This window comes from Salvelinus fontinalis, chromosome 9 (assembly GCF_029448725.1).
Source record: "Salvelinus fontinalis isolate EN_2023a chromosome 9, ASM2944872v1, whole genome shotgun sequence".
Lineage (NCBI taxonomy): Eukaryota > Metazoa > Chordata > Actinopteri > Salmoniformes > Salmonidae > Salvelinus > Salvelinus fontinalis.
In genome coordinates this window covers 46,602,718-46,619,557 of record NC_074673.1, presented here as the reverse complement: position 1 = coordinate 46,619,557, position 16,840 = coordinate 46,602,718, and the positions used below count along the sequence as shown (strand labels likewise).

The window sequence follows — 16,840 nt, the reverse complement described above, 5'->3', positions numbered from 1 at the left end:
CCCAACCTGGACTGGAGGCCTTTTCGTAAAGGGCAGCCCCTCTCCTCGTTATAGTGTTTTCACAATCTATGGATTTCCCCCTTCCACTTTCCCATATCCCACACGTGTTATTTCCCATTGTTTGATTCCATGAATTGGCGATTTGATTATGGAGCTTCCAGATTTGAATCATTCGATTTCTGACAATGGTAAAGTTTTCCAAGGGAAGAGACTCAGAGAGAACATTTGCTTGGTTGTGTCATGGCCGTAATTATTATCAATCACGAGGCAATATGCTTCTACAATTTGGCCTATCACAGTTGGTATTTGCAATTCATAAATTAGGCCTACCCTTTGTCACAATATTTGCAGCATAAACCTCAATAAAATGTTGTAAACCTATAATTTCTCACTGTGCTGGTAATAATGTCTTTTTTTATAAGAACATTTCTTATGTTCTCAGTGAATGATAAAAGTCTATATTCTTGGAAATAATTGTGTAAAAGAGCTGCTCATTGACTCCACGATGACCAAAAAATTTAGCATATACTGGAGCTGTGTCTTGTTGTGTCATTTTTAGATGCAACTCGTGTTTTATAAATAATATATTACATTTATATTCAATTGAATTTGGGTTAATCAAATCTATAATCCCAATAGTGGTAAATGAGTTTGAGTTCCAGCGTCACGGTAATAAAACACAGTTAGCATTAGATGTTTCAATTAAGACTCTTGATCTTTCTGTATTTGCAGGTACCTTTATGCGTTGGGACAGAGAGTTTGGAAACGTTGGAAAAGAAGATATTTCGTTCTTGTCCAGGTAGGCTAAATGTCATGATTCATTGACACGTGTTTCATTGAGAACAATACAATATTTTAAGGTATACTCGCCAAATGTATAACTTCTAACATTGTTTCTTCCTAGTGGACTTTTCTTTGCACAGTGGTTTTTCTTGGTTGTGTTTTATACATTTTTGTTGACCCTCCTTTGCACTTCATACACATACCTTTTGAGTCTTTTCACAAAATGTTTGAATTAACTGTTAATATGTTATGGGACTTATCAGTTTTTGTTATTGCTGCATATTTTAGTGGTTTTAATTGACAGAGAGACAAAAAAAGGTTTGTTTGAATCATGAAGCAACACATATGCAGCAATATGCAGAGAAATATAAATATGCAGCAATCTATAAAAGGGAGACGGAAAAAAACGGTTGTGTAATGCAAAGATATTTTCTGGAAATTACAATCTCTTATACTATATCACCTGATTCCCATATTTAAAAAACATAGCGTAATATTTGTTTTTACTAATTATAATGCCATTTTATACAGAGTGTGTGAACCCTTGATAACTGTTGCAGGTCAGCCAATACACCTTTGCAATGTGCAGCTATAGAGAGAAGAAGTCTGAGCCCCATGAACTGATGCAACTAGAAGGTTACACTGTGGACTACTCCGACCCCCAGCCTGGTACACACACACACACAGGTAGCTCACTTGTTGCAGCACTCACACTAACGCTGTGTTAAGACACTATACCATACCTTATCTATCCATCCATCTTGTCTCTTCTGTTATGACCATCTGCACCACATACCTCGTCTCTCTCTCTCTCTCTCTCTCTCTCTCTCTCTCTCTCTCAGGTCTCCAGGGTGGTCGAGTGTTCTTCAATGCGGTCAAGGAGGGTGACCTGGTCGTGTTTGCCAATGATGACGAGCAGGACCGGATGCTGTGGGTTCAGGCCATGTACCGCGCTACAGGCCAATCATACAAACCAATTCCACCCACCCAGAACTGCAGAGCAGGGAACTCCCAGCCATTCGCACCAATCTCACTGCTCAGTAGGTTCACTTCAACAGCATTTATTCCTTTATTCTTGAAAAATAAGATCATATAAATGGTCATTTGGCTGACATTTTTTACTTACAATTAACGAATGTTCAGTTTACAGTTGACACCAAAAGTATTGACACCCTTGCAAGATTCAGTATTTCATCTAAAATATGTTGAAATTGAATGTTCACACATTTGATTGATTGAACTGCACAGGACCATCCAATATTAAAATTAATTTGGTTAGAGGCAAGTTATCTGGTTTACTGTGTAATGTATCTCTCCTGTGGTAAGTTGCAGGTGTACACAGGGTAAAAATAGCCATTCAACCAGTTTTGAAAAGAGAAAACAGGACATTCTGCTCCATTGCACTCCATTGTAAAGTTCAAGGCTGATAATATATTTGACTGCATACAGGTCTTCAAATTGAATCAAACCCACAACTGTAGCAAGTCCCAAGGTCCAACCAACTGAGACATCGGTATTGTGCGCTCACCTTGTGTATAAGCATCACCAAAATAAGATTGTGGTGATGTGAAACATTTCCTTTTTTTTTTTACATCAATTGTTCACAGAAAGAAAATAAATAAAGGCAATGAGTGACTGAACAAATTCAAACAGATGAATGTCTAACCCACTCACTTGACTGGAGAGGAGATGAGAGTCTATGACAAGGCAAAGTGTTCAGTGCTGTAGCCAGAGATAGGACATTGATCGACTGAGCGCTCGCTGGAACACACACGCCAGCGTGGGGCTGATTGAGACCGTTAGCATGAGCATGTCGAGCCGCTGTGTGTGTGTGGCAACACACTTTTCTCCCATCAGTTGAGAGATAGAGAGAGAGTGTGTTTTCTGACACCAGAATCATTTTGATCATTAAAATGCACGTACGTTCGTGCGATTTATTGAGTCTGTTCTGTATTTTTATACTGTAATTTTTTCTCTCTGTCAGCATTACGCTATGGAATTTGAAGGGCTCTTTGAAATAGCTCTTCAGCTGGGAACAATCAGAAGTGCTAAGTGTTGTTATGATTGTGTGTGTGCGTGTACATGTGTGTGTGCAGTCCTCTCTAATGATGGTGTCTCAGAGCTCATGTCTCTTCACGCACCCTGGAGGAATTTTCCTGTAGTGTGATTTAAAGGTTAAAAAACGAGCTAATAATCACACACACACACACACACACAGTAAAATTACACTGTATACCAGTCTTCCTTGTCATCTTCGCACTCCTCCTCTCAGACACACACACACACACACACACACACACACAAACCTACACACACACACACACAGCATAGGTGTTTTGCAACGTGGGTGTTTGTTGAAGGTCAGCGTTATCCTCAAGGAGATTTGAGCCCATTAGAGAATGCCAGGTTGCTACACCATTAATAATATCCTTGCGTTGCCTTGAAATGCTGCATTTGAGCATTACTTTCAGTAAATGAACACTCTAAGACACTGGAGTAAACATGTTTTTGTTTAGCTGGCCTTCAATCATTCACTCATCGTTTGCGTGAAACAACACCATTTTAATATGTATAGTCAGACGTTATTGACCGGGATTTAATGTTGTATGGAGATGTTATCGGTATATATGTTTTCGTCATAAAAAGGCCATGCTGATCATATAGATATAGTATAAGATTAGTTCAAAAGTGTTCGACCACTTTTGTTGTATGCATGAAGGTAGTTTTAACGGATTGTCATTTCCAATAATGTATTGTGAACTTAGAAGAGAAGTTGCTCTTGACTCGCATATCTTTTTCCTTCCGTGATTCACTGATTTGTGACACATTCATCATGCTGATCTCTGTCAAGGTTCTTGTCAGTTTCTGTTTTGAAAAGCAAGTGTTTGAAGTTTAGGACTAAAGTCCAACCTGTCTCATAGTTTTAGCCTTTCTCATATTTTAATTGACAGCCATGTCTACCAGGACAGCTGAGACCTCTGAGCAGAGTTCTACTTAAGGTGTCTGTGTGTGTGTGTGTGTGCATGTGTGGCAAGGAGCGATGCTGAGACTCCGATAACCTGTCCATCCGCATCTGTCACTCCCCTCAGTTCCCATGCCGGGCTCGCTCGAACAAATCAAATCACTCCGCCTGGTATACCTGAGATGTTAGCGCTCGGTGTCTCTCTTCGCCCACGTTGATAACCTGTCATCATCGTATCTGCCACCTCACTGGGAGACATGCCACATGGATATGACTGCTGCCGTGACAACGCTGATGGGGCTTCAAAGAGAGGGATATGAAGAGAATGAGCGCCAACCCCCTGCACCTCCCCCTGTATCCATATTCTCTTCCCTAGTACCACACCCAGGCGTAAGGGATATACTCCTTCAGCTACAATTCAATAACTCCAGAGACACACATAAGTTTTTCTTTGTAACACACACACATCACAGTACATACCCCTTCAACCTGTCTAGCCACATTCACCCAACATACCCCATACACCCCCCCCCCACACACACACACACACAAACATAGACACACAGACACAAATACACCACAGTACATACCCCCTTCAACCTGTCAAGCCACATTCACCCAACACACACGCCAACATACCCCATTCATCCACATCCCCCTCCCCACACACACATTATACACACACTCTAACTGACCCGACTCCAACACTCCCTGTCTAGACACACACACACACACACACACACACACACACAACATAGACACACAGACACAAACACATATTCTAACATCCCCCCTCCCCTCATCTACAGATAATACTGTAGCTGGAAGTTAAAGATGACACGGATCAATAGGATTTCTCCTAGTGTCTGGATACATTAACATCCCCCCTCCCCTCATCTACAGATAATACTGTAGCTGGAAGTTAAAGATGACACGGATCAATAGGATTTCTCCTAGTGACTGGATAAATTAACATCACGCCTCCTCCTGCTGCCCCTAAATCAATAGTGTCTCTCCCTCCCCGTCTCATCATCAGCTTTAATCTATATCCCTTTGTCTTGTGTTCTTTACAATCTTCTTGTTCCTCCCTTTCTCCACGCCTTAAACCAAATTACATTAAGGACACTCCGCATTTAGGGTAACAAATGTAAAATGACCTACATCAGAATTAAAGAAAAAGGGGGCCAAAGGGCAGGAGTACAGAAAAAGCAAGTGAAAGAAAGAAGGAAAGAAAAGGGAGAGCTTCGATTCCGAGTTGATTGTGGGGATTGCACTTCTGCTGCCTTTTTTTTACAAAAGCGACAGAGGAGGGTGGAGGGGGAGACGCAAATGTCTGAGAGAGCGCTTGCAGGCAAAGCACGGGGCTTTTCTCCATTCATACAAGAGTGGTGGACGAGACAGAAATGGCAGCGTTAATAAAAAGCTATCACTATTGCTTGTCTCGGGTGTGAAGCCGCGGGCATTGGAGGCGTGGGGGCAAAGATTATTTTCTCTACAGCCTTGGTCTTTTGTGGGACCATGTGTCATGTGAAGAAAAGTCGGTCCCAAATGTATTTCTACAATATGGAAAAAGAGAGAGTGTTAGGCTTTTCATGGGGGTTGCTCGTTCTGCTCGACACCAGCCATTAACTGGGACGAGTCTGAAAGGACTGGAAGTGAACCTGGGCACATACAGGGCTGTCGTATCTGCCCTCATCCTCTCTTTATCTCTTTCACCTTCTCCTTTTTTCCTTTCAGGGTTTTTTCCTTATTTCTTTCTCTGACCTGACATCATTGCTTCTAACTGTTTATGGATGGTACAGTTGAAGTCGGAAGTTTACATACACCTTAGCCAAATACATTAAAACTCAGTTTTTCACAATTCCTGACATTTTAATCCTAGTAAAAATTCCCTGTCTTAGGTCAGTTAGTATCACCACTTTATTTTAAGAATGTGAAATGTCAGAATAATAGTAGAGAGAATGATTTATTTCAGCTTTTATTTCTTTCATCACATTCCCAGTGTGTCAGAAGTTTACATACACTCAATTAGTATTTGGTAGCATTGCCTTTAAATTGTTTAACTTGGGTCAAACATTTTGGGTAGCTTTCCACAAGCTTCCTACAATAAGTTGGGTGAAATTTGGCCCATTCCTCCTGACAGAGCTGGTGTAACTGAGTCAGGTTTGTAGGCCTCCTTGCTCGCACACGCTTTTTCAGTTCTGCCCACAAATTTTCTATAGGATTGAGGTCAGGGCTTTGTGATGGCCACTCCAATACCTTGACTGTTGTCCTTAAGCCATTTTGCCACAACTTTGGAAGTATGCTTGGAGTCATTTTCCATTTGGAATACCCATTTGAGACCAAGCTTTAACTTCCTGACTGATGTCTTGAGATGTTCTCCAATATATCCACATAATTTTACTGCCTCATGATGCCATCTATTTTGTGACGTGCACCAGTCCCTCCTGCAGTAAAGTACTCCCTCAACATGATGCTGCCACCCCTGTGCTTCACAGTTGGGATGGTGTTCTTTGGCTTGCAAGCCTCCCCCTTTTCCCCCCAAACATAAAGATGGCCATTATGGCAGTTCTAACGGTTCTATTTTTGTTTCTTCAGTCCAGAGGACATTTCTCCAAAAGTACGATCTTTCTCCCCATGTGCAGTTGCAAACTGTAGCTTGGCTTTCTTTAAGGTGGTTTTGGAACAGTGGCTTCTTCCTTGCTGAGCGGCCTTTCAGCTTATGTCAATATAGGACTCGTTTTACTGTGGATATAGATACTTTTGTACCTGTTTCCTCCAGCGTCTTCACAAGGTCCTTTGCTGTTGTTCTGGGATTGATTTGCACTTTTCGCACCAAAGTACGTCTAGGAGACAGAACGTGTCTCCTTCCTGAGCGGTATGACGGCTGCATGGTCCCATGGTGTTTATACTTGCGTACGATTGTTTGTACAGAATGTGGTACCTTCAGGCATTTGGAAATTGCTACCAAGGATGAACCAGACTTGTGGAGGTCTAGCATTTCTTTCTGAGGTCTTGGCTGATTTCTTTTGATTTTCCCATTATATCAAGCAAAGAGGCACTGAGTTTGAAGGTAGGCCTTGAAATACATCCACAGGTACACTTCCAATTGACTCAAATTATGTCAATTAGCCTATCAGAAGCTTCTAAAGCCATGACATCATTTTCTGGAATTTTCCAAGCTGTTTACAGGCACAGTCAACTTAGTGTATGTACACTTCTGACCCAGTGGAATTGTGATACAGTGAATTATAAGTGAAATAATCTGTCTGTAAACAATTGTTTGAAAAATGACTTCTGTCATGCACAAAGTAGATATCCTAACCGACTTTCCAAAACTATAGTTTGTTAACAAGATATTTGTGGAGTGGTTGAAAAACAAGTTTTAATGACTCCAACCTAAGTGTGTGTAAACTTCTGAATTCAACTGTATGTGGGTTGATGTGTTCTTTTCAACGATGTTCTCTCCCTTCCCTGTCCATTCACTGACTCTTTGTGTGACATTGAAAATATCCAGCCTTAGAGACAGACAATGAGATGTAGGACACAAAAACACATACACAGGAACAGTCATTAGGAAGGTCCACTGAAAAGGTGACCCTTTAGTTTCATGTTCAAGGCTTATCCACCACTGACCAAATTACTTACCTTTTTTCAAGTGGTGCTTTACCAAGACTAAGTATATATATCAGTGTTGTGACGAGACGCATTACATGCTTGTGTTTGTGTCACTGTTTTTCCTCACATTCTCCCGCTTGTTGCAAGAGTTTCTGTCAGTTTCTCATATTTACAGCTGAAATTTGGAAACTGGATTTCACAGAGTATCTCAAGCCAATGGAGGTGGGAACTAATAACCAAAGCAGCGAAAACTGATGATGCCAATGCAGTTGAATAGAGTTCCCTCCTTTTTACACTCCCGTTTCACGGTTGTACTCAAAGGTGTGAATTGCTGTGAGCAGATGTTCCATCATTCTGTCTGCCTGTATGCTGGGATTTGATTTGAACAGGAGGAGTCGGTGCTTGCAAAGTTGCGCTCCATTGTTCAGTAAAATGATCTATTTTCATTGATGGAGATGCAGGATGGAATGGATTTTTTTGGTCAACCGTTTCTCTATAGCTCTTATACTCATTCGGCCTCTTACCCTCTCTCTGTCTGCTTTTACTCTCTCTCTTTCACTCACACTCTCGCTCACTCTCTTTTTTTTCTCTCTCTTGCTCTCTCAGGTCTGGATTGCTCTCAGAGGCAGGGGGTAGAGGAGTTGATCTCTGCGGTGCCCTGTCAGTTCGACCACGCCGCCTTATTCCCTTTTCTGCAGAAACAGACCCTACAGCACCGGATGAATGACTCCTTCTCCTGCCTGGTGAGAGAAAGAGAGAGAGGGGCAGATTAAGATTGTCCTTAATTGATTGTTTTTTTTGTCTATATGCCAGACATTTCTGAAAAAAAGGAGACAGGCCTCCAATTTTGGGAGGGGGAGAGAGAGAAAGCCTCTGCCTGGCCTTGCTTTAGGACTCTGCGTGCAGCAAGAATCTCATGCCTCGGGGTTTTGGGAACTCTCACACTCAATGAAGGGGGATAAACGGTACTAATCAATACTTCCCAAATAGAAACATGACCCCCACAGACAACTGCTGGGCCTATTCAGTGGAAAGGAAGCCAAAAGCCATGCATGGCACAGAGAAGGGGGGGGGTGTACTTGGCCATATGTGCGCTAGTGGTCAATTCCCTTTCAATTTCAGGAATTCAGCTATACGCAGATTTTGAATGTGAAATGTAATAGTGTAAATAGGCCATCTTTCAGATTCAAAATCAGATCCAATCCCTTTATATACTGCTATTGAGTTGAGATTAAAAAGAGTTTATGAGCATATGGTCCAACTAACGATTCCTCATTCAAATCAGACTAATGAGGGATGAGCTCCCTCCATACTGACACCCGTGCCTCTTTTATTTTCCTACCTGACTCATAAGGACTTCCCTTTATCTTCCAAGATAGTATTTAGACTTATATAGTCAACCTCAACCACCCTGTGTCTTTGCCATGTGAATGCCTTTGTTATTGACGAGGGCTTTGTGTATCAACTTGTAGTCCCCGTTGTAACCACATTCAGAATGACTTCTGTTAAGAAGTAGGGTTAGCCCGTTTGATGGTAAATCTGATTTGGGTCGTCAAAAGGTTGTGGTACTTATTGAATTTTCCATATGCCCAGGATGTTGTTGGTTTTATTTGAAGTGAAATAGAATCCTACTGTACATCAACACTTTGATACAATCAAACAGTGTGGCTGCAATGTCCTGTCATCGAACAGCAGATGAACCATATGCACACATGTAGGTCTTTAGAAAAAAGTCTGGATGGGTGTCAAGACATAAAATAATCCTGTGGTCAAGCTTTAACATAGGATCATATACTAACCACTAAACTGGATATTATGTGAAAAACTACAGTACCAGTCAAAAGTTTGGACACACCTACTCATTCCAGGGTTTTTCATTATTTTTTACAATTTTCTACATTGTAGAATAATGGTGAAGACATCAAAACAATGAAATAACACATATGGAATCATGTAGTAACCAAAAAAGTGTTAAACAAATCAAAATGTATTTTAGATTCTTCAAAGTAGACACCATTTGCCTTGATAACACCTGCATACTCTTGGCATTCTCTCAATCAGCTTCATGGGGTAGTCAATTAACAGGTGTGCCTTGTTCCAAGTTAATTTGTGGAATTTCTTTCCTTCTTAATGCATTTGAGCCAATCAGTTGTGTTGTGACAAAGTAGGGGTGGTATACAGAAGATTGTCGTATTTGGTAAAAGACCAAGTCCGTATTATGGCAAGATCAGCAAAGAGTAATGACAGTCCATCATTACTTTATTAAGACATGAAGGTCAGTCAATACGGAACATTTCAAAAACTTTGAAAGTTTCTTCAGTGCCGTCTCAAAAACCATAAAGCGCTATGTTTCAACTGGCTCTCATGAGGACCGCCACAGGAATGAAAGACCCAGAGTTACTTTTGCTGCAGACCATAAGTTCATTAGTGTTACCAGTCTCAGAAATTGCAGCCCAAATAAAACGCTTCATGGAGTTTAAGTAACAGACACATCTCAACATCCACTGTTCAGAGAAGACTGTGAATCAGGCCTTCATGGTCGAATTGCTGCAAAGAAACCAGTACTAAAGGACACTAATAAGAAGAAGAGACTTGTTTGGTCTGATAAGTCTATATTTTAGATTTTTGGTTCCAACCGCCGTGTCTTTGTGAGACACAGAGTAGGTGAACGGATTATATCTGCATGTGTGGTTCTCACCATGAAGCATGCAGGAGGAGGTGTGATGGTGTGGGGGTGTGTTGCTGGTGACACTGTCTGTGATTTATTTAGAATTCAAGGCACACTTAACCAGCATGGCTACCCCGGAATTCTGCAGCGATACGCCATCCCATCTTGTTTGCGCTTAGTTGGATTATAATTTGTTTTTCAACAGGACAATGACCCAACACACCTCCAGTGTGTAAGGGGTGTGTAAGGGCTATTTGACCAAGAGCAAGAGTGATGGAGTGCTGCATCAGATGACCTGGCCTCCACAATCACCCAACCTCAACCTAGTTGAGATGGTTTAGGATGAGTTGGACTGCTGAGTGAAGGAAAAGCAGCCAACAAGTGCTCAGCATAGGTGGGAACCCCTTCAAGACTGTTGGAAAAGCATTCCAGGTGAAGCTGGTTGAGAGAATGCCAAGAGTGTGCAAAGCTGTCATCAATGCAAAGGGTGGCTACTTTGAAGAATCTCAAATACAAAATATGTTTGATTTGTTTAACACTTTTTTGGCTACTACATGATTCCATATGTGTTATTTCATAGTTTTGATGTCTTCACTATTATTCTACAATGTAGAAAAGAGTCAAAATAAAGAAAAACCCTGGAATGAGTAGGTGAGTCCAAACTTTTGACTGGTACTGTATATTTAACACACGTTTTCTTGTCTGTGTGTTTGTATACATGTAAAGGCCACTCTTGAAAAGTGAGTCATGTTAAAAAGGTTAAGGTTGAGGCTTGTGACACCACACGCATGAAGACTCTCTAATACACATATACTAAGATTCTTCCTCATCAGTGTGAAAGTATTACCAAACTAGTAGGTGGAATGGCCAGACATGCTGACACGCCCACACACACGCACACACACACCCTCCACGACACACCTCCTCCTTAGCCCTAGCAAAGCAATTAAGATCATTTTAATTAGAAATATCACCGCTGACGAATAGCTCTTAATTGCTTTGCGCTAGTCACATGAAAGAGAATACACTTGAATGAGGCCTTGAGAACAATGCTCAGAAAACAATTTGCTCTGTCAAAACCTCTGTTTGACAGAGCATATTGTTCCTTCAGAAAGTATGACTTATTACACATTTTGTTGTTACAGCCTGAATTCCAAATTGATTAAATCGTTTTTTTCCCTCACCCATCTACACACAGTACTCCATAATTACAAAGTGAAAAGATGTTTTTAGACATTTTAGCAAATGTATTCACACCCCTGAGTCAATACATGTTAGATTCACCTTTGGCATTGATTACAGCTGTGAGTCTTTCTGAGTAAGTCTCTATGAGCTTTGCACACCTGGATTTTACCATATTTGCCCATTTATCATTTTGAAAATGTTTCAAGATCTGTCAAATTGGTTGAGGATCATTGCTAGACAACCATTTTCAAGTCTTTACATAGTTTTCCAATCAGATTTAAAGGGAAAATCCAGCCAAAACCTCTAATTTACAGTGTTAACACTGATATATGAGAACAATATTTTTAGTGAACAAATGTTTAATTTTGGCATTATAATAAGGTTGGTAGCAACATGGAAAATCATAGTAGTAATCTGTTACAGCTCAAGTCAACATCAAAATCCACAATGCAATGCTCTCTCTATAGGTTGGCTATCAAACGTAGCTATCACAATAATACCGAAGACAATTTTAACATGTAACGTAGATAGTTAGCTGTAAAATTGCCTAAGCAAAATGCACTATCTATTTAGGGTTGTTGTCCTTGTTGGAAGGTAAACCTTCGCTCCAGTCAGGCCAAATCGTTCAATCTTGGTTTTATCAGACAAGAGAATCTTGTTTGTCATGGTATGAAAGTCCTTTAGATGTCTTTTGGCAAATTCCAAGCAGGCTGTCATGTGCATTTTACTGAGGAGTGGCTTCGGTCTGGCCACTCTACCATAAAGGCTTGATTGGTAGAGTGCTGCAGAGATGGTTGTCGTTCTGGAAGTTTCTCCCATCTCCGTAGAGGAGCTCTGTCAGAGTGACCATCAGGTTCTTGGTCACATCCCTGATAAAGGCCCTTCCCCAGATCTGTGCCTTGACACAATCCTGTCTCAGAGCTCTACGGATAATTCCTTCGACCTCATGGCTTGGTTTTTTCTCTGACATGCACTGTCAACTGTGGGACCTTATATAGACAGGTGTGTGCCTTTGCAAATCATATCCAATCAATTAAATTTACTACAGGTGGACTAATCAAGCTGTAGACACATCTCAAGGATGATCAATGGAAACAGGATGCACCTGAGCTCACCTGAGCTCATAGCAAAAGGTCTTAGTACTTACAGTTGAAGTTGGAAGTTTACATACACCTTAGCCAAATACATTTAAACTCAGTTTTTCACAATTCCTGACATTGAATCCAAGTAAAAATTCCCTGTCTTAGGTCAGTTAGGATCACCACTTTATTTTAAGAATGTGAAATGTCAGAATGATAGTAGAGATAATTATTTATTTCAGCTTCTTTTTCTTTCATCACATTCCCAGTGGGTCAGAAGTTTACATACACTCCATTAGTATTTGGTAGCATTGCCTGTAAATTGTTTTACTTGGGTCAAATGTTTCGGGTTGCCTTCCACAAGCTTCCCACAATAAGTTTGTTGAATTTTGGCCCATTCCTCCTGACAGAGCTGGTGTAACTGAGTCAGGTTTGTAGGCCTCCATGCTCACGCACGCTTTCTCAGTTCTGCCCACAAATGTTCTATAGGATTGAGGTCAGGGCTTTGTGATGGCCACTCCAATACCTTGACTTTGTTCTCCTTAAGCCATTTTGAAACAACTTTGGAAGTATGCTTGGCGTCATTGTCCATTTGGAAGACCCATTTGTGACCAAGCTTTAACTTCCTGACTGATGTCTTGAGATGTTGCTTCAATATATCCACATCATTTTCTTTCCTCGTGATGCCATCTATTTTGTGAAGTGCACCGGTCCCCGCTGCAGCAAAGCACCCCCACAACATGATGCTGCCACACCCTGTGCTTCACGGTTGGGATGTTGTTCTTCAGCTTGCAAGCCTCCCCCTTTTTCCTCCAAACATAACGATGGTCATTATGGCCAAACAGTTATATTTTTGTGTCATCAGTCCAGAGCACATTTCTCCAAAAGTACGATCTTTGTCCCCATGTGCAGTTGCAAACTGAAGTCTGGCTTTTTTTATGGCGGTTTTGGAGCAGTGGCTTTTTCCTTGTTGAGCGGCCTTTCAGGTTATGTCGATATAGGACTCGTTTTACTGTGGATATAGATACTTTTGTACCTGTTTCCTCCAGCATCTTCACAAGGTCCTTTGCTGTTCTGGGATTGATTTGCACTTTTCGCACCAAAGTATGTTCATCTCTCGGAGACAGAACGTGTCTCCTTCCTGAGCGGTATGATGGCTGCATGGTCCCATGGTGTTTATACTTGCGTACTATTGTTTGTACAGATGAACATGGTACCTTCAGGCATTTGGAAATTGCTCCCAAGGATGAACCAGACTTGTGGAGGTCTACAATGGTTTTTCTGAGGTCTTGGCTGATTTCTTTATCAAGCAAAGAAGCACTGAGTTTGAAGGTAGGCCTTGAAATAAATCCACAGGTACACCTCCAATTAACTCAAATGATGTCAATTGGCCTATCAGAAGCTTCTAAAGCCATGACATAATTTCTGGAATTTTCCAAGCTGTTGGAAAAAGTCTGAAGAAAGTCTAGTTCATCCTTGGGAGCAATTTCCAAATGCCTGAAGGTACCACGTTCATCTGTACAAACAATGCTTTCAGTCAATTTAGTGTATGTAAACTTCTGACCCACTGGAATTGTGATACAGTGAAATAATCTGTCTGTCAACAGTTGTTGGGAAAAAAATGTACATACAAAACTATAGTTTGTTCACAAGAAATGTGTGGAGTGGTTGAAAAATGAGTTTTAATGACTCCAACCTAAGTGTATGTAAACTTCTGACATCAACTGTATGTAAATAAGGGATTTCTGTTTTTCTAAAAACCTATTTTCGCTTTGTATTTATGGGGTATTGTGTGTAGATTGATTTGGAGAATTTAACAAAACACATCTTTAGAATGAGGGTGTAACGTAACAATATGTGGAAAAAGTCAAGGGGTCTGAATACTTTCCGAATACACCATATACACTGACTTTGAGAAGGGATTGAGTGACGATTAGCTTAGCAACCCGCGTGACGCGGCATGACAACATGAACGTGATTGGTCGACATTCTGCTGGGTGGGGCGTTATACGTTCCTTCATTCATTGGATTCATATCTCCTTTCTATAATATCTTTGGCAACGGCACCATGTAATGCACTCTGGACTAAAGAGTAAAATGTCCTAGACCCTCCGTTAAATTACACATTTCTCGAGGTCAGAATATTGCAAAAATATTATCAATGGCTTTCAAGAGAAGACATCCTCCCGAGTTATGACATCAGCCAGTATTGAAATCTGACATGTATGATAGACAATTTCGTGATCTAAAATGTATTTTCCTATTAAAACTTCTTGCAACTATAGGGGGTGCTGTTTCGCATTAGCATAATTTTCGCTACAGATTAAACTGCCTAGTACTCAATTCTTGCTCGTACAATATGCATATTATTGTTATTATTGGATAGAAAACACTCTCTAGTTTCTATAGCCGTTTGAATTATGTCTCTGAGTGGAACAGAACTCATTCTACAGCACCCTTCCTCCCAGTGAGTGAGTTTTCAGAACTCTTGGCCTCTGGTTCCAGATCAGTTTTAAAGCCACTGTTAATCCTATGAGGATACAAACACTGCCCACGCCTTCCTCTAGATGTCAGTAAGTGGTGACAATTTGAATGGAGTCGATTGCGCAATCATTGGCTCTATAAATCACCAAATACCGGAAGTAGCGTTCCTTTGGACACTGCGCTCAACGCAAGAAGGATATCTGACTGGCCTTTTTCCAAGCCTTGGTTTAGCCAGTAATAAAGCGTCGGTCATCTTTTTACTCGTTATAGGTGTTAGAAACATCATAAGGTAGTTAATTTAAAACGTTTTATAGCAATTTATATCCGTTTAGAGCGATTTTGAGGCATTGCTTTGTAATAGACTTTGAAGCTCCGGGCACGTTTCGGGGTCCCGGTCGTACGTTAGTGGGCATTTCGACGGACAAGTGGACATCTTTCGACCAAAAGAAGATTAGACCCAAGAAAGGATTCATTGTCCAAGATTCTGATGGGAGAACAGCTCATAGTAAGAACAGTTTATGATGATAAATCGTGTTTCTGTCGATAAATGTTAAACGCTTATGCCGCCATTTTGTTTGCTATAGCTTCGCTTGGCGCAACCTGTATTGAAAAGTAAGGATAATTCAAAAAATGTAATTCCGCGATTGTATTAAGAATTAAATTGTCTATCAATCGCTGTCCACCCTGTATTTTTTAGTCAAGTTTATGAGTATTTATGTATAAGACTAGATCACTGTCTAATATGGTGCAGGACATTTTCTGACCAGCTGAGCTACTTTTGTCATTGTCTAACCATGATTTTGGTGGCTAAATATGCACATTTTCGAACAAACTCTATATGTATGTTGTAATATGATGTTACAGGAGTGTCATCTGAAGAATTCTGAGAAGGTTAGTGAAAAAATGAATATATTTTGGCGATGATTACGTTATCGCTCTCTTTGGCTAGAATCAATGCTCTGGTAACGTTTGCATATGTGGTATGCTAATATAACGATTTATTGTGTTTTCGCCGTAAAACACTTAGAAAATCTGAAATGTTGTCTGAATTCACAAGATCTGTGTCTTTCCATTGCTATGTGCTGTGTAATTTTAAGAAATGTTTTATGATGAGTAAATTGGTAATACACGTTGCTCTCTGTAGTAATTCTAGGAGCTTTGGTGAGATTTGTGATGCTGGCTGCAATGGCAAACTATGATTTATACCTGAAATATGCACATTTTTCTAACAAAACCTATCCTATACCATAAATATGTTATCAGACTGTCATCTGATGAGGTTTTTTCTTGGTTAGTGGCTATCAATATCTTAGTTTAGCCGAATTGGTGATAGCTACTGGTGTTGAGAGAAAATGGTGGACAAAGAAAAATGGTGATTTTTGCTAACGTGTTTAGCTAATAGATTTACACATTGTGTCTTCCCTGTAAAACATTTTAAAAATCTGAAATGGTGGCTTTATTCACAGGATCTGTATCTTTCATTAGGTGTCTTGGACTTGTGATTTAATGATATTTAGATGCTACTATTTAATTGTGACGCTATGCTAGCGATGCTAATCAGTGTGTGGGGGGTGCTCCCGGACCCGGGGTAGAGGCTCCTGAAAGGTTAACTTCCAGTGTAGTGAGAGTGACTTACCGTCCAGATTTCTGCCTGCTTAAACGGCAAGAAACTCAGATACCCTGAAAACATTAAATGACCCAGGGAATCGATAGAACATCACTCAGAGATGCACAAAAACAAAATAACATTCAAAATAGGTGAAAATAGGTGTCCTTTAAGTCAAAATTGTAACTCGGCCACTCAGGAACATTCACTGTCTTCTTGGTAAGCAACTCTAGTGTAGATTTGGCTTTGTGTTTTAGGCTATTGTCCCGCTGAAAGGTGAATTAATCTCCCAGTGTCTGGTGGAAAGCAGACTGAACCAGGTTTTCCTCTATGATTTTGCCTGTCCTTAGCTCCATTCCTTTACATTTTTATCCTGACAAACCCCTCAGTCCATAACCTCTCTGGGATATGTGGGACGTAAGCGTCCCACATGGCCAACATTCAGTGAAAATGCA

The 16,840-nt window shown here is 40.6% G+C and overlaps 1 protein-coding gene across 2 annotated transcripts in view; it reads left to right on the top strand.

Annotated features, from left to right (window-relative positions):
* The window catches only part of LOC129862718 (calcium-dependent secretion activator 2-like), a 252,818-nt gene that overhangs the window by 142,616 nt on the left and 93,362 nt on the right, over positions 1 to 16,840 (top strand). For both annotated transcript variants that reach the window (XM_055934622.1, XM_055934623.1), the window contains exons 9-12: positions 733 to 799; positions 1,344 to 1,470; positions 1,626 to 1,823; positions 7,970 to 8,106. In XM_055934622.1, coding sequence (XP_055790597.1) covers positions 733 to 799; positions 1,344 to 1,470; positions 1,626 to 1,823; positions 7,970 to 8,106 — 529 coding nt within the window. The remainder of the gene's footprint in view (positions 1 to 732; positions 800 to 1,343; positions 1,471 to 1,625; positions 1,824 to 7,969; positions 8,107 to 16,840) is intronic.